The 17,771-nt window shown below is 47.5% G+C and overlaps 1 protein-coding gene across 7 annotated transcripts in view; it reads right to left on the minus strand.

Moving 5' to 3' along the window:
- The window catches only part of EIF4G3 (eukaryotic translation initiation factor 4 gamma 3), a 132,040-nt gene that overhangs the window by 11,310 nt on the left and 102,959 nt on the right, over positions 1-17,771 (minus strand). For 6 of the 7 annotated variants that reach the window (XM_080358645.1, XM_080358640.1, XM_080358641.1 and 3 more), the window contains 12 exons: positions 15,026-15,196; positions 13,863-14,060; positions 12,525-12,671; positions 11,998-12,234; positions 9,968-10,072; positions 8,205-8,337; positions 7,017-7,111; positions 5,483-5,576; positions 5,128-5,245; positions 4,001-4,224; positions 2,672-2,787; positions 596-768 (listed from right to left, as the gene is read on the minus strand). In XM_080358645.1, the coding sequence (XP_080214771.1) occupies positions 596-768; positions 2,672-2,787; positions 4,001-4,224; positions 5,128-5,245; positions 5,483-5,576; positions 7,017-7,111; positions 8,205-8,337; positions 9,968-10,072; positions 11,998-12,234; positions 12,525-12,671; positions 13,863-14,060; positions 15,026-15,196 (1,811 nt within the window). Of the gene's footprint in view, positions 1-595; positions 769-2,671; positions 2,788-4,000; positions 4,225-5,127; positions 5,246-5,482; positions 5,577-7,016; positions 7,112-8,204; positions 8,338-9,967; positions 10,073-11,997; positions 12,235-12,524; positions 12,672-13,862; positions 14,061-15,025; positions 15,197-17,771 lie in introns of those variants that run through there. The other variant, XM_080358644.1, reaches the window with a different exon arrangement.

Raw genomic sequence — 17,771 nt, forward strand, 5'->3', positions numbered from 1 at the left:
TTTTCCTGTGAGCCACCGGATCGCATTGTAAGGCAATTCACTGCCAAACACAGGTGTAGGGAGACCACCAGAGCGGTCAGCGCTACCACGACGAGACACGATTCAAATACAGTCTGTGGTGCTCTAAATTCTTCTTCTCAGCCCCTCAAGGACACGTCTGCTCCTTAAAGTCAAGTTATCCTGAGAAACGGGATCATTCTCGCTGCGGACACGTGGGACGTCGGGCTCCACGGCTCCCAGGCCTTAACGTCACATGAAGATTTTTGATTTCTTCCTCTTCTTTTAATCATATTGGGTGATTTGCCAAAAGGCAATTTGACAAACGCATCACAAAACAGACATCTAAACACGCACACATTTAAATATACAACTAGGTATTTGCTTAGAAATTAATACTCATATAAATGTGAAAATATTTAGGTTGATATACTCAAAAATACATTACAATCATTCTATTACTTATAAATACATCCAGGTGAAAATACTCCTTCAAAATGGACGTGTGGAGAAGGCAGGACACCAAAACAAGGTGGGAAATCACTGCTCTCCAAAACAGAATAAGAAAAGCGTCTGTTTCTATGCATAGGATACAAACCCCTTGAAGAAATCCTGCTTGCTGAGCTTTCCCGCCTGCACCAACTGATGCAATAACTGGCCCATGTGATCCCTGGTGATCTGACTCCTCTCCAGCGTCGACTCCACTCCCACCCGCACGAAAACTGGCAGCAGGTTCTGGGCGCTCAGCTCCTCCACGCACTGCATTGCTTCCTGTCCCAACGACACACAGCGTCACTCGCCCCAACCAAAAACTCACCAAGAAAAACATTTTCTACTATAACAGCACTTTTTTTTAACAAAAAACCAAGAATTTAGTGAAGCTGCCAAGCAAAGGTGCTGAACTAGACTGAGGAACCTCATCACAAATCACCCCTGAGATGGCAATTGAATAATAATAATGAGAATTTATACCGGGCAGGCAACAATGTTTAAAAGACACAATCGCTCCAGGGTACAGTTTGGCTGCTCGGTGAAAGGACAGAAATTGTCTTCTGGATGCCAGCAAAACGCCTATTATTTCATCAAATATCAAGCCAAGTTGAAAAGAGGACGTCAGGTTAGATTCATTGCTGATCTGATCTGGCACCGAAATGCCTGAGTTACAAACCCAGACCGTATAAAGCGGCAGAAAATAGGTGGGGAGCTGGGAGGAACATTTCCTCTTCACAAAGCTGCTACTCTCTGGCATGTGTGTTTTGTAACCTAAGCCAGTAAAACACTCTTCAATAAGGGACTTTTAGAGAAGCGCTCAATGTCACTCTTCAAAAATCTCTGCTGTCATCAGCAAAGATCCTCTGCTGACCTCGGTTCAGCCTGAGGGATCTCAGCGGGCTGCCTGACTAAAGACATTCCCTCTCTCTCTTAGGTTATGCCTTCAGTTATCAACAGCTGGCAGCCCCAGATGTGCTTCTGCAGGTTCTGGATGGTTTTTTGTGCAGGCCACAAGCCCGGTGGCTCCAGCCCACAGGCTCAGGTCTGAGCTTTTCCACCAGCTGTCCCCCGGTGTCTGCAGGACAGATGGACGAACACATCACCGGTCGACCCTCTGTCACTGGCACAGAGCTCGGCAGGTTTAATTTACAGTCAGGTTAAATACTGAAGGCTAAAATCCTGAGAAACAGGGCTGTTCTTCTGCTATATACTACATTAACACTCAGTTTAAGCTGAATTAGCCAGACGCTTTGTTGCACGCTGCGTTTGAAGAGCGCTGAGAACTTACAATTATCCAATAACACCCTAATGCAAATGAGCTGCCTCAATCTAATGTATTTTTTTAACCAGATGTGCACTTGTTTAACACAATTCAACTCCATTTCCACCCAGCCATTAAATATTGTCATTGTAGCTGAACTGAAGCAGCCCCTTGGCCCAGACCCCCAGATCAGACTGTCAAGTCTATCCCAAAATGAAAAAGGACCAGAGACTCCTCGGTTAACCAGCCCCGCCGGCCCCCACTCCTGCAGGGTTTAATCATCTCTCCTGATACCTATGAACCCAAAACAATCCATCGTAAGAATATTCCTCTTTCTGATGTTAATCAGAAGCACAATGAAGTGCAGAAGCAGCGACGCTGCAATTAATGTGCCGAACTAGGAACTCACCGGCAGGTTCGTAAATTTTATTTCACCAAATAAATTCAGCCAATGTAACACTTTCTGCAAACTCCCTGGACAGGCTAAAAATCCATCTACAAGGGAGAAAAAACTTCCACCATTAACTAGGAAGTGATGACAGCTGCTCAGTCATTTTTCCATGTTTATTACAAATACTGCGGAATGGTTTGTTCAATATTTAGTATTGTTTTATCTGCCTCCAGATCAGAACAGCACATGCTTCGATAACGGAGTGAAAACCTCCGTTTATTTTCCCGTTTGTTTTTCTGCTTCCAAAATTGCTGTTATTTTGGAGCTGCCCAGCGATTCATGACAGATACACACATTTTGCTACTTGCAACACACAAGCTGGACTAATCTTCCTGTTACTAGCAGGGCAGAAAACAACTTAGGGAGACAACTCTCCTACAAATGCTGGGTGCTCAGAGAGACTCTGTTCCCACAGAGGAAACGTCGCAGAAAGGTCTGAAAGACTTAAATGAGGTTTTCCTTTTGCTTACCTTAAAATCGTTAATATGCAAGAACTCGTCAATGATAGATTTGCATTTTCTCTCTATTTCCTCTTCTGATAGCGAAGGCTTTTCTTGGGCTGGAGCTGGGGGAGCTTCTGGTTTGGCTGGTACAAATAGAAGAAAAAATAACCACATTTCAAAAAGGAAAATCAACATCATTTTCAGAGATGACGTTCTGAAAACGGAAGCTCCTGTCCCACCAGCAGGCACGGCTCACTTCTTTCTTGGCTACATTTCCCGTGCATGAACTCCGAATATTTCTGTAAATCAACCTCCTCGTAGAGACACTTGGCAGTGACACAGGTTGCAGCACCTTCAGAGCTCTCTATCAACACTCAGGAATTAAACTTGGAGCTGTTACAGGCGGCTGCAAATTTCCAACGTGCTGACTGCGATGGGCAGAGACCCAACGCAATGTGATCGCATCCCAAAACCCTGGTCCCCATGGAGCCCTTCACGAAGTCCCAGAGCTTTGAGACGAGCGTGTGCTGTGTCATGGTGTCTGTCACCGCAGCAGTTTTCAGATATTTCCCAGGGAAAGAGCAAAACACTGTGCTTATCGCACAGGTTGTGTCCACAGAGAAATCGTTTCAAGTGTCCTCAATACCTTCTGACTAATGCATCAGCTCAGGCTGGCGGGAGCTAAAAGCTGCAGTACTGACAAGGTGATGCCCTGGGAACTGTTTGGCAAGGGTAGAAACAGCCTTACTGGGCACTGAAGAAGCATTTCTGCAGAAGTGACACTGATTTTGGGGACTTTGAGCCCAGAAACCAGCAGCAACAGAATATGACCGGGCAAGACAAGGCCACAGAGCAGTGTTTTGCTGGTATCGCCAAGGAACAAGCGCCAGGAGCAGAGGAAACGGCCTCAAGTTGCGCCAGGGGAGGTTGAGATTGGATGTGGGGAACAATTTCTTCCCCAAAGGGCTGTGGGGCATTGGAACAGGCTGCCCAGGGCAGTGCTGGAGTCACCATCCCTGGAAGGCTGGACAGACGGACATGAGGTTCTCAGGACATGGGGCAGGGACAGGGCTGGGAACGGTTGGACTTGATCTTGAGAGGCTTTTCCATCCAAAATGATTTTATGATTCTATGAATCCTAAAGTGGAGCTGGTGGGAGCAGCAGACACCAAGGCTGTGTGAATCAAGCAGTTGTGTAACAAACCTCTGGGAGGACGATCACAGCTCGACGACGCATCACTGCGGGCCAAATATTCACACCGCTGCGCCGAAACCTGTCACTTGCTCCTGTAGATTTTTCCCTTATGCCTTTTCACAAACCCTGCAAGATTCCCCGAGCGTGGAAGAGCCGCTTACCAGATTCCTTGGCTTTGCTCCTCTCCGCCTCTGTGCTGTTCCTGTCCATCTCCATGCCGCCCGTTAACTGCTTCACCGTCTCCAGCATCTCCCTCCGCTGCTCCTCCTGCGCCTGATTGTCGAGCAGCAGCTCTTTGCTGCTGCTGCCCCGCAGGAAGGTGTTGGGACGGGCCAGGGACGGTGGGAGAGGTTTGTCGTTCTTCTCCCTGCCCGTGCTCCCGCGGCTGCGCAACAAGAAACACGCGCTTAGAGACAACGGTCCGAGTGACCCCTGCCCACAATGCTGCGCTGTTAGAAAAGATACTGGATAAAACTCTGCGGGAACAGCAGGAAAAGGTGAATCACAACCCAAACCAAATGGGGCTCTTGTCTCGACTTCACAGCTGTAGCTACAGAGAATATAGTTAAAATTAATGCAAGTCTTGGAGATACACAAACACAAACAATCACAGGGTGGACAGGCAGAGCCAACGCTTCCTGGAGAACACAAGGAAAAGCAAAGTGCTTACGGGACCTGTTTGATATGCAGAACGGTGAATTTTATAATGTAAAGGCCTCGCTTTACTGAGAAATGGTATGAGTAGTGTATTTTCACCCTCTTATTGAAAAACAGCTTCCAAATAGTGAAGGCTGCCAGCAAGAGGTGACCAGGATCTGTGCTATTAATTACCGTGTTAATGAGCTAAAACAATATCAAAATGGAGTAATCTCCAGGTAAGCCAGAATTTTAGTGAAATAGGAGGGAAAACATCAGAGGGACAAACACAAGAGAACAGTCTGGCTGAATCCACCACCGATTCCAACCTGCACACCTATTTATTACAACATTTTATCCAAAGCATTTTTCACCTGTTATGAACTATTAGCAAACGTATCCTGACATAAAGTGTGACTGAAAAGTGGAAACTAAAATATTCCCTGTAACAGCTTCAAAAATGAATACAACCTGTCTTTCCTAAGATATTATCAAAAATGCACGTGTTTTCAGTTAACTCAAAGCACATTGTGGGGAAAAAGACTCAGCCATTCGTGGAAACTCAATGAAATTCTTTCTTTGTGTGCTGGCAACTAGAGCAGCAAGTGTGGACACGGGCGGACAGACAGACGGCACGGTCACTGACACTTACCTAGTTAAGGCCCTGCGCGAATCTAACTCTGAGGATGCGGATGAGGCAGAAACGGATGAGACTGGAGGCTGCAGCGCAGAAAATCTGTTCAAACTAGTGGCACTTGGTCGTAAGGAGTCTGGGAGAGCGGAAAGACAAGACAGGAGAGCAACAGCAAGGTCAGTAGCCGCCGACACCTTCGCGTCACAAGATCATTGAAGCGATATCTGGTTTTTGGAGTGATGGGGAGAGAATCGAAGGGAAAGGGCTGGTCCTGCTGCACTTTAGCCCCGCACAAGTGAGCGTTCCCACCCAAATCTGCGCTTGGCAAGGGCGACTGGGAGCGAAGCGGAGGGTGAGGACCGTCCTGACTCACCCATCTCGCTTGCCTTGGCTCCACCGCTGCTGCCCTTCCCCCAGCTGCCCAGCTGGGCTTTAGGCACAAGCTGAATCTTCTCATCTATCGTGGGCTGTAAAACACATTAAGAAATACCATTAACAACGGCAAACTGTACATCTTAATAATAAATGGGGTATTTTTTGGCAACAATCCCCATCTTGTGAATACCAAGATACGCTTTAACACATTTTGGGGAGACCAAACCCTAGGCAAAGACAGAGGATGCAAACAAGGGGCATCACAAACAGCCTCTTCTGAAGTGTCAGGGAAAGACATTCTCAATGACCAGGAGCTTCTGTTTATTGGGAACCCTGAAGCTCACGAAGGAGGAAAAAGCCCAATACATATCAGCACTTGAGAGGTGTTCAGTTTGTTTGTGATGAGCGAACGGTTCTGCTGCCCACTCACCTTCCAGTCGTGGCTTTAGGGGGAATCTGCACAGTAACAAACAAAATTCAGAGGGCAAAGAACAACAGGTTGCAGAACTTGGGGGGAAAAAAGTGGTGTCTGACAAGAACATGGATTTTACACTGCTCCGTAGGTGAATCGATTGACACGGAGATTGTGACCCCACAGGTCTCTTTGTACAAGCTCCTTCCTCCTCCCAACAACGCAGCTGTTGTGGAGCTGGTTCCATTTGTGCCGTGCTTGTACTAAAGTCATAGAAGGACTATTCCCAGATGCACCGTAAGCCCAGACAAAAGCAGGCTCAATCCTTCCTGTTAATTACGTTTTAGAGTCTGTTTTACAACTTTCACAAGGAATAAACTGAGCTTGATCTGCAGAAGGGCTACAGTGTGTCCAGGTTCTGCTTTACAGCTCCCCAAGCATCCAGGCATCGAGAGTGAAATTTGAGGAGAGTGACATTAACTGGGACAAGGGAACATCTAGAAAACACCCCGATTTATGTGAAAAATGCAGTTCTTGGTGAGAAATCCCAAAGCTGTCCTGAAAATCACAAAAAAAAGGCAAAAACTCCAAGCTTGCCTAACCAGCAGCCTGAAATAAATGTCCCCAAATCCCCACTTTAATGCTAAAATAACAGGAAGATGCTCAGGATGCTGCATCTGCGACGTCAGGAACATTTTGTTTTCAAATTGAATGTGGCATCCTCATTCTGCTAAAAAGCCACATCAGCAAAGGGCCTTGAGAACTTGAGGCAGCAAAGGATTTCTATGGGATGTCGGAGACGCCTCCCATAACAGCGTCACCACCGCGCACGATGACCCGGCTCGCATCCTCTTTTCATCATTTAATAGAATGCGGATTTTCCAACTTAGGAAAAAGACACTATTTCCCTTAGAACAAGCAAAACAGGAACATTCAGAAGACAACGGAGTCTTCTTTCGTGCTTTATTCATGCCCAGTACTAACTCTGGCCATCTGAAATATCCCAAAAGGCAAGCATGGAGTTGTAAACATCCTAACAGTCTTTCCTAGGCAGGCAGATACGATAAGGTAAGACCTCGGCATTTTTGTTGCTCCGAACGAGGCTCGTGCTGGCACCTACCTTGGTGATTTTAAGGAACTTGGTGGGGTCCAGCACTCGGCTGTTCTTTGCCCCCTGCACAGTGTTCCAACCGCCTTCATCGACCCGCTGGACACCTGCCAGGCGACAAACACAACCCTCAGCTCACCCCCGCAGCACCCGGGAGAACGTGGGCGACCCTCTCCAGGTTCAACAGGACGGGGAAAAGACGTTTCTGCTGAACCTCAGCACAATCCTGTGCAGAAATCACAGCTTTTGGAGTATTTCTTCAGCCTCAAATGACATAACTAGCTTGCCTTTCTTATTACAAAATAGCCTTGCCATTAAAGATCTCACTGTTTTCAAGGGCTGGTTTTGGCAGCGATCCTTCCCGGTTAGCTTTCTCAGTGCGTGTCCTTGCGCCTGGTTCCGGCTGCACGTCCTGTGCGTTCACCAGCTCACAAAAGGAGCGGAGGACGAGCCTTTGCCAACCCAAAGCCTCGCTTGTTGTGCAGATTTCAGAGGCGCTGGACTAGTCTAGACAAAACCATTCAAGCAATCACAAGTTCCTTACTCTCTCCTGATGCCACTTTTCAGATAATTAAAGCAAATTTACGTGTATTTTCCTTATGCCTTGTTTTCACAGCACCTTTATTTGACAATTTCAGTATTTAAGAATCCCAAAGATGACTTTTCTCCTTGTCCCGCTCTGCCCCAGTCATTCCAAATCCACCTTCAGGTAGTGCCACTCTCAAGGCCTGGCAGCAATTTAATGTAATTCCAAGACTCTTTCTCATGCTGAGTTAACACCTCACAACTTTAACAGCTAAAGACAACATGGTTACTCTTGAAATTAGACACTATTCTCTTGAAATTAGATGCTGCTGCACACAAGAATGGATGGCACATCTGACTTGTGCACAGTAACTTGTTGTAACAGATTTCTGGCAGCCTGTCGCACAATCAAATATGGTTTGCATGAATGCAAAACTTAAGCACTATTGGTTTGCGATTGTTTATTTTTACCCAAGGGATTCACCCCTGAAAAACACTCACAGTGAACCCACAGCAAGTCTGTTCCTCCTGCAGCCTCAGCCATAACCATCCCCCCATTCCCTTTGCTCATTACACTTAGGAAATAACCAGCATTTTTCTCTTATCTGGGATTCTGACTATGGCCACCAGATGTGAAATGAGTGAAATGGGCAGCCAAAGTGGCTTTTACTTTACCTGGTCTCCTCTTCTCTTTGGTCATTAGTTGTTGGACCTTCCTCTGTTCCTCTTGCTCTTCAATCTTGGCTTCTTTATGAATCTGCTCGATGGTCTTGGGGCCCTGGTCTGCTCTCCGGGACACCCAGTTGCACTAGGAGAGAAGGAAACACGAGCTCAGAGATATTTCCAGCAAAGTGCTGTAAACGGGGTATTTTGAACGCTGCAAACAAGGCCTAATCCTCCCTCCCTGATAATCTGTTCGAGGGGCAGCTCCCCAAGGCACTGGGGAAGATTTGGTGCTGCCGGGTCATATTGCAAAGAGCCATATACTTTGGTATATAGACTGTGCTGGATGTCTTGGTGGAGAACGGAGGCTGCAGTGAAGAGCTTTTGGAGAGGCGCGACTGAATTAAAGACATTTTAACCCCTGGCATCCTGCACATGCCCAGCTTTCCAGTCTTTCCAAGTTCAGAGGAAAGAGATGGAGCAGAAGGAAGCTGCTGTCACTCTCTGTTTATTACCAACACTGTTCACTGCAGCTTTTCCTCCAAGTTTGAGTTAAAAAACAAAACCCTGAAAATAAAGAAGCAAGAAGTGACTGCGTTTTATCTGGAGATGGTGCTTTGCAGCTCCAGGGATTGTGACAGCTGGGACAGGAATCCTGCAGAGAGAGGTGGAGCCGTCTCTCCACAAAACACTTCCACTGCTTGATGTGTCTATTCAACCACACACTGCACAGATCCATCTATCCCCAGAATAACCAGACTGCCTCTGGATTCTGCTACAACCTTATTACAACTTTCAGAGCAATATCTTTGTGTACCCTGCAGTCAAAACGGTGACTTCAGCCTCCACAAAACCCCAAACCAGCTTCAAAACAGTTATTTTATGAGTAAAACCTCCTCAGGATTTCAGTCTTGAGACCAGCGCTGCTAAAGCCATGCTGCTGTCAGCGTCTATGGGGTGAAATTACAGGTGTTTGGGAAGGCTGGAGTGAGTTGCACTCACATCTTTAACCATGTGTACAGACACCCTTCACTGTATAAGAAAATGGGTCTAACAACTTGGCTGTGTTCAAAAGTTGATTACAAGAGGGACAGGTCTGCACTGTCTGTCCAGTTGTCTGCACCAGCTCATCTCCTACTTGTTGTTTCGGGAGCTCAGTGTGGACCCACCACTGTCGTGTTCTGATTGAGCACAAGCTCCGTTTGCTTTTCTCTGCACGATATGGCCAGTGAACAACTGGCAGACGCCTGGGTGTGCAGCATTCCGCCTGAAACAGCACCGCCTTCCGATGAGATCCCCACTGCCACGGACAAGAGCCCTCCCAGGTCTTACAGCCACGCTAACTGGTCCCCAGACTCACGGGGTACAAACCTCAGAGCACTTTGGTCCTGTTAATGCAAGTGAAACACACCTGAAGCGCATGGAAATGAAAAGCGCCGAGCAGCATGACTGACAGAGACAGAACAGGGGAAACCACCCCAAACCTCCCTGGAAATTGCTCAGCTGTGTCTGCTGCAAATGGGGCTGGACCAGCGGCACCACAAGCCAGTGTGGACACACGGCCAGCACTAAGCAGTTTGTCTACCCACCCTGGCCTTCATTAAGGCAAAACAGAGAGATTTCTTGTCTTTAAACAGCCAGATTTTGGGAGACAAAGGGCACAGATCTCCCCACTTCTGCTGTCAATACTGTAAATCTCCACTCTTACACGAGAGCCCTTCCAGCCCGGACACGAGAGGGCACACGCTCCTTTACTCACGTGAGTCGGTACCTACCAGCCTTAGGTCTATTACATCCTGAAGCATGAACCGAATCCTTGAAGACGTTTTCCTCTCTTTCACAATCTTCTCCATCTGATTAAAATACTGGTCCATGCGAGGCTATACAAGAGAAACATTATCACCAGCGTGTCTCAGAAGAAAATGAAAATACTCCCTCAGGTGGGGACTCAGCCCCTCTGTATGTACAGAACAAAAATTGCCATCCATTAAAAAATATATATATTAATGCATTTTTAAACTATGGTACAGCTAAACTGATCTACTGGCCAACTGCCATCAACAAGGGGAGTCCTGCTCTACCTCTGAGCTCCTCCTTTTTATATCAGCATGTGCGCTCCCCTCAGCCTGAGAAGAACCAGCTCGGGAAACTCAACGGGCACCAAACTAACCCTGCAAACTTCATTTTGATGCTTTATTTCCCCAAACTGTCTCAGGTGGGGTCAGGCAAGAGCTGTTTAACAGGCTCAGCCGTGGACTGGAATCCCACAAGCTCCTTTTTATCCAAAAAGTTGTGATGTGATAGAATCCAAATCGGTCTGCACTAAGACATTAAACAGTGTAATTAGAGAAGCCTCCAGCAGGTCTACATTTGATTCACCTTTTTTCTTCAAAATGGGGGCTCTGGTTGTTTGAAACAAAAGGTTTCGGGGCAGTTGTATAAAATGCTTCCCACTCCCTTCCCTAAAACGAGCTAAACCCTTAGACAAACAAGGAAAACCCTGTGAAAATGTGGTGCTGGCCTTGCTTTGGAAAGTTTCAGCTCCGAGAGCAATTGTTTCCAAAGGCAGGAATGACAGGGAAAATATTTGAAATGGACGTTGTCCAGAAGCTTTAATTGTAACGATCACTAACCCTTCAATAAAAACACATAATAAAACATCAACCCCCATTAAAAGAAAGTAAGTAAAAGGATTCTCACTGAACTTGATAGAAATAAAGATCGCAAAGACAGGACACGGGCAGCTTCTCCCAGGGGGTAACGTGATGTGTGGACGTGCTGCACGGCTCGAGGCCGCGGCACCAGCGCACCAAACCCTGGGCTTCTCCAGCATTTCTGTGTTTGCAAAGGCCAAACCGGCATCCCGGCCTCAGCCAGCGCCACCTCGGCTACTGCTCAGCACTCAGACCCTGCTTTCCTCCCAAAGCACATGGACAAATGTAATCCCTGCCGCTGGCACTTCCAAACCCGCACCGACAACGTGGTGTTAACTGCATTAACAGTGTATTTAGCCTGGGGGATTAGTGGTAAACTGGGCTGTTTTGGTCAACACACCACAAAAAGGTTTGGAAAGAGTTTTCCCTGTAAGGATGAGGATTGATCCACTGTGATCTCTGCAACCCAGTGCTGCAAGGGAACTCCCTCCCCACACAGCTGAAAACAATTAGCGTCGTTTGTTTCCAGAGCTGAGTCCGACTGATTTCTGGCAAACCCCTGAATGCTTTTTCATGCCCAGCTTGGCTTTTGCGATGGAGAAACGAGTGCGTCACGCTCCGCGCTACAGAGCCGTTTGTTGGGCAGTCGGGAGGAGACGCTGGAGCGCTGCAGTTGCAAACCAGCTGCTCCAATGCAGTGGAGCTGGAGGCGACCGTGACACAAAATAAATGCACCCGCCAAGGGCCAGGTGGGGTTTTAGGCCCATTAATCAGAGGTTTGTTTGAGATTTAACCCCAACGATACATTCAGTGGTAGATTTTGTAGGTAATACAAGCTGTCAGTGGTAAAGAAACAATTCTAAATGTTAATGTTTTGGAAACTATGGATAAGAGGTAAATTCTGTTTGGAAGAAGAAACACATGGGATATGCTGAGCATACCCTGTGTGCTCAGATGGAATATTTGAAACAAGGAAACTGGAGAACACCATTGAAAATGATACAGACTCTACTAGAAAGGGGCAGAGGGAGGCCAGGTCATGCCAAAACATCCACAGAAGAGCGAAATTCCCGAAGAAAAAGTAAATCCTCAAATAAAAACACCCCACGCCCACTTTTCCACCCTCGCCTCTCCCTCCAGCCCTGCCCCACCTTTGCTTTCTCAAAGTCCAGGTCCTTGCCAATGGTCGTGAGCAGGCGGCAAAGGCACTCGAGGGACTCCTCGTCGTGGTTTTTCAGCAGCTTGACCACGCAGTCGTGCATGATCGCCTCCGTCAGCATCTTGAGCTTGAAAAGCTCGCCGATGAATTTTATATTCCCGATGGATCGCCGTCGGGCTTTGTCCTTGGCCTCTTCCAGCTCGTCATGGAGCCGCGTCTTCTCCTCCGGCTGTAAAACAGAAAAACGGCTCTAAAGAAACATGTTTGCAGAGGAGAGAACCCTTCAAAAGGTCCAGTTTTACGTCTATAGTTGCTGTTGTCCCTGTTTACTCTTTTTCTCTTAAAAAAATAGAGGGTGCTATAAACTTGCTAACCAAGGCAAATATTTTTTATTACATGCAGCCACAGTGACCGAATGAAACTCTCGACTCCAAAATTCCCCCCAAATCAAGTGTCATCTTCAAAAGAGCTCATTTCCAGTGGGAGCTCTGCGAATTTATGGGGAAAAATACCACTTACAGTGGTAGCAGCTTCAAGTTCTTTCTGCTTCTTTTCAAAGACGTCGTCGTCAGCCTTGTCCTTTTCAAACTCCTTCTGGCAGCGGTTTAACAGCAGCTTGCGGAAATTCACTGTGCTCCCGGGTTTGTCCGCCATGGGCACCTTCAGCTGGAGGAGAAGGAAGAAAAACATCAGCAGAAATACAGCAAAGCTCTGCGTACAAGTGACGTTTCCCATAAGCCAACCATGACATTTCGTCATGCGCTTCATATTCAGCAAGGCAAGCTGCGACAGTTCAGCATCGCGTCACCATTTCCAGCAGAGTTTTACATTTCACATGTAAAGTCGCACTCAAAACTTGGCTGACGCCACCTCTGCCCAGAGACAGATTACATTTCCATCCGTGGGATCCTTTAAAAAGACACGCTGCTTCAAAACACTCGTTATGGGCTGAAGGCTGTGGAGCTGTGCTCCTTCATTGCATGTCACGAAGGATCAGGGGACAAAAAGGGCTTATTTTGTCCCAGAATTCACAGTCTGAACAATGAGCCGTCCCAAGCTCGGCTCGGCGCCTTGGGCTCCCCTTGGAAAAGAGAAACTGGAGCGTCCAAACGTGACTCGTGGCATCGTGTGACCAGGGAGAGCCAAGCGCTCGGAGTCCTCAACTCCAAACCCACAGCACGCCAAGCAAAGCCCTCAAATGGAGCAGAGAAATCCATCACGGAGATGATTTATTTTTAGATTTGTAGATTATCCATCATGTAGATTATTTTTATTTATGTTCTTAGGAAAGAGCTTGAGGTGCTGGAGCGAGTGGAGAGAAGGGAACGGAGCTGGTGAGGGGCTGGAGCACAAGAGTGATGGAGCGGCTGAGGGACCTGGGGGGTTCAGCTGGAGAACAGGAGCTGAGGGGAGACCTTCTGATCTCTGAACTGCCTGAAAGGAGCTTGGAGCCAGGGGGGTCGGGCTCTGCTCCCCAGGAACAAGCGCCAGGAGCAGAGGAAACGGCCTCAAGTTGCGCCAGGGGAGGTTGAGGTTGGATGTGGGGAACAATTTCTTCCCCAAAGGGCTGTGGGGCATTGGAACAGGCTGCCCAGGGCAGTGCTGGAGTCACCATCCCTGGAGGGTTGGACAGACGGACATGATGCTCTCAGGACATAGGGCAGTCCCAGGGGTGGGTTATGGTTGGACTCGATCATCTTGAAGGGCTTTTCCAACCAAAATGGTTCTGTGATTCTATAAACTAACATTTAACTCTGCTCTTGCCACATTTGTATTACTGTCAATCAGTCTGTGAGGATAACACGCAGAACATTCACTGTGAAGTGGAATTTAATGTTTGACTTTGCCAGCTCTTACCGTTACGAGGCACCGGCACATGTTGGCATAGGCCACCGAGAAGCTGGGTTCGTCGATGGCCTTCTCGAAGACCAGGTCGATGACGCCTTTCAGCCTCTCTTCTGTATCTACCGTCAGGTCCGTCACTTGCTTCATCAGCTGGTTGAACATCTGGGGTGTCAGCTTGTTCAAGATGCTTCGTACCTTGCGGAACAGCTCCTGAACGACAGAAAAACCGTTACGTTTCAGCACAAATCAAGGAGGTGGTTTCAGGAACAAGCAAAGATGCATCTTAAAGGTGAATGGAGATGATGTCCTGTAGAACCTTCTAGGAAGTTGAGCGACACAGAGACACACACGTGTGCATGGCACAGCTCCAGCCCTAACGCAGCAACCGGCCGCCACGACCGAGGCTGCGGGGCAGGATTTCTGGAAACAGCCCAATATTTTTATCACGTGCGACAGAGGCACAAAGTCCTTGTTGTCACCCAGCTGATATACTTCTCTTGATATCAGTTTAGCCATGAGATATAAACTAACAGGGAGTGGCCGCCTTCTCCCTCAACTAAAGTAACCAACTTTTCCTATATTTAAGGCACATTTTTTCTATCTATAATGATATTTAGGTCAACAACGCTGCCGTTAGGCCCGAGAACAGAATTCCAGTGTCCTTCAAAACTATCCCAACTTATCCTACAAATTACAAGTTTAAGCATCAGGCAAACAGCTCTGCCCAGGGAGGACAGGACAGAGAAAACTTCAGAGCCGGCGCGGTTGGGCTGGGCAGGACAAACCGACAGAGGAACCTCAGTCCTGCTGAGCTTCAGGGCAGAAACGTCGCCTAAAAGGGGATGAAAAGCAAGTTCTGTGATGGAAGTTTGAGGTTGTTTGCTTTAGAACGGAGACAGAAATAGTCAAGTAAAATAGCAACAGAAAACCAAGCCTGGAAGAGAGGTAGTAGGTTGTCTGGTGTTCCCTATTTAGACTCGCTTAAAACACAGGATTGCCATTTAAACTCCAGGTGGAGAGTAAACACATGAAAAAATAAATCATCGAGGTAGAGGAAAGCTGTGATTCAAATTGGAATTCACTGCCCTTTTTCAGTGGCTTACGCACCAGCAAAGGTGAGTTACCGTCCCCTCCTGTTACAGACTGTACTCGGAAGCGCTTGCTAACGCTCTCACCTGCGTTTTGACATTTTCCGGGTCCTCGGTTTGGTTTTCTCTCTTCAGACTCGGCTTCCAGGCGTTCTCTGCCTTCTTCAGGTGGACGTCCTCCTTCACGCACACCGTGATGATCTTCCTGGGCTCTCTCCTCTGGCCTGGCTGAGATCTCCTCGGTCCAACATTCAACAACTAGGACAAAAACATTCCTTGTTATACCCACTTTTCAACTCGCAGCTCGATAAAACACTCCGGGGAGCGCGTCAACACCCACTGACGGCAACGCCGACAACCAGCAACTCCTCCTAGAGCTTTGAGGCCTCCTCCGACCCAACACACTGGTCTGGGGTGGTCAGAGAGAACACGAAGACACCAAAAGTGTTTCTCTTGGGCAGCTTTTCACAAGACAGATCCGGGCTGACCGCTGCCCGCACGCACCGGCGATGCTCCGGACTGAAGCACCGCAGAACTGAACCCGACGGACCAAAACGGCCTCTGGAGAGCCAGAAACGGCGAAACGAGACACCGTAGCAAGGGTGTAATTAAGGATTAAATCAGCCCTTACAGGTGGATTTCAAACATGCCATCCCAAGTCATTAGGGAACGATAAATTAGCAGCTCTGCTAAAAATGTTAAGTTTTACCAGAGATTGCTTCAAACAGAGCCATTTTGAGACAGGAATTGTATAAAACACTGAAAGGAGATCAGTGCTGCTCCTGCATTGTAGGAACATGGATCCTAACAAAGGTGGGTCAAACTCTTTGTAGTTTCACAGAAGAAGAAAGAGAAGAGACTTTGTTTGAAACAGCATCATGCGTTTCTCTATAACCCTGTTTAACACAATGCTCCTGTGTAAAAACTGGGGGGGGTTTCATTAATTGTACAAGCGATAGGGCACAAGACACCCCCAAACTCCCTCTTCACCACCTGGGAGCTTCTGGTTAAGGACTAAAGGTACCAAAGGTTGTCGGTAGGTTACTCTTCCCCTGCACTATTTCATATTTCTGAACTCATTTATTAGAAACGTCCAACCTCAATGTAAAAATTAGTGCAACAACAAAACTCCATTACCAAACGCTGTTACTTTCCAGAGAAGTAATTAATCTCTTCATGGGGCAGTAGGCAAACTCCACATGAAAAATGGGCCTTTAAAAACATTTCTTTACAATCACACAATGTCCTGAGTTGGAAGCGACTCACAGGGAGTCCAACAAAGTGAATCAACGAGCACCAGAGAGGCAAAACCATCTTGGTTATTCAAACAGCCTCACTGAATACAGAAGGAAAGCGCTCTCAGCTGGTGCCTCTCCTGTCACCTATCTGTCCCAAACCCATTTTTGCACTACTAAAACCAAACAAAAACCTCCTTAAAAGGTAGGAGCTTGTATGTGTGAATTCAATCGCTTGGCTTCAATGACATAAACGTGCGCTGCTGATGAAAACGAACGGACGTAATTACCGCCGCTGCTGGAGTTCTCCTTTGGGCTTCGTTAGGTGACAACAGCACAAGATGTTGTCAAAGGATAAGGACCTCGCGCCGCGGTGTCCTGTGCTCACCAAGGCCATGCACGCAAAGGGTGCACGGTGCAGTGTGTTCAATGTTGCATTCAGATCTGCTGGCATGCACAGAAATGACCCATCGGACCCCTTCAAACTTTTCTGGGCGCACGCCGTGATCGTAACGCAACAACACGTGTCCATCGCTCCACGGAAACCAACAGTGCAACAAGTCAGCAAGAACAGGAGTCCTGACGATGCTTTTGGGTGTTAGATGCTTCCAAAACCAGTCCATCCCTCCCTACGACCCCCCGTACTCAACCAACACCGGTAGGACGCTTTGCAGCCCTGCACCGCGACACCCACCTCTGGCTTTAGGTAATGTCACACAGTTTTGCTGCCCAGGTTCTAACTAAACTGTAAATATAAGGCTGTAGAAAGAAGAAACTTCCCTCCAGCTGAAAAACCAGACAATAACGCAAGAGAACAGTGACGGGTTTCAGCCACGCTAAACATCACACGCTCCTCGCTGGTGGAACCGGAGCCAGACTGGCAGCGTGCCCTGAAAATCACAACTTTTGGCTCATTTCTTGCAGGAATGTGGGTGGAGACGAGAGGTGACCTGTGGCCAACCCGTCTCTTGCACCTGAAGGGCTTTCCAGGCACAACTGGGCTGTGTGACGCGAGGACAGAGCGACGGTGCCTCCCTGGGTCAAGCTGAATCGTTGGCTTTTAGAGCAAAATCACCTCCCTGAAGGAGGCGACTATTTCCCTTCAACCCTGATGGATGCAAAAGTCACGTGTGCATCGCCTGAACATCAGCACGTTATGTCACACCCTCCTAAATCTGCTGCCTTCGATACCTTTAAGTGCATTAATAAAGCAAAGACTTTCATTAAGGTTGTATTTTTTTAGTATCTGTGAATAACTTGGTTCAAAGTGCGATTAGGTTTTAAAAGCAGTGAACAGAAGCCTTCTTTGAATAAATAATATGCACATCAAACTTCTAACAGGAAAAAATTGGGAGGTTTTTTGGTTCCAAATTGACAAAGCAGCAAGTTAAAGAGGCTCCGGAGCTCACGCCCAGCCTGCTCTTTGGAACCCAGTGCAAGTAAATAGGAAGGGTCCTGCAGCACCTGCGATCACAGCGCTCCAGCTTGCACTGAAATAATATTGTCCACCAAAGGCACGGAGAAGTGTTCACCAGATGTTACTACATTCATCTGAATTACCTGCCTTGAGGATGAAGAGGGGAGAAAAATGGGAAAAC

Source organism: Nesoenas mayeri (assembly GCF_963082525.1).
Source record: "Nesoenas mayeri genome assembly, chromosome: 24".
Lineage (NCBI taxonomy): Eukaryota > Metazoa > Chordata > Aves > Columbiformes > Columbidae > Nesoenas > Nesoenas mayeri.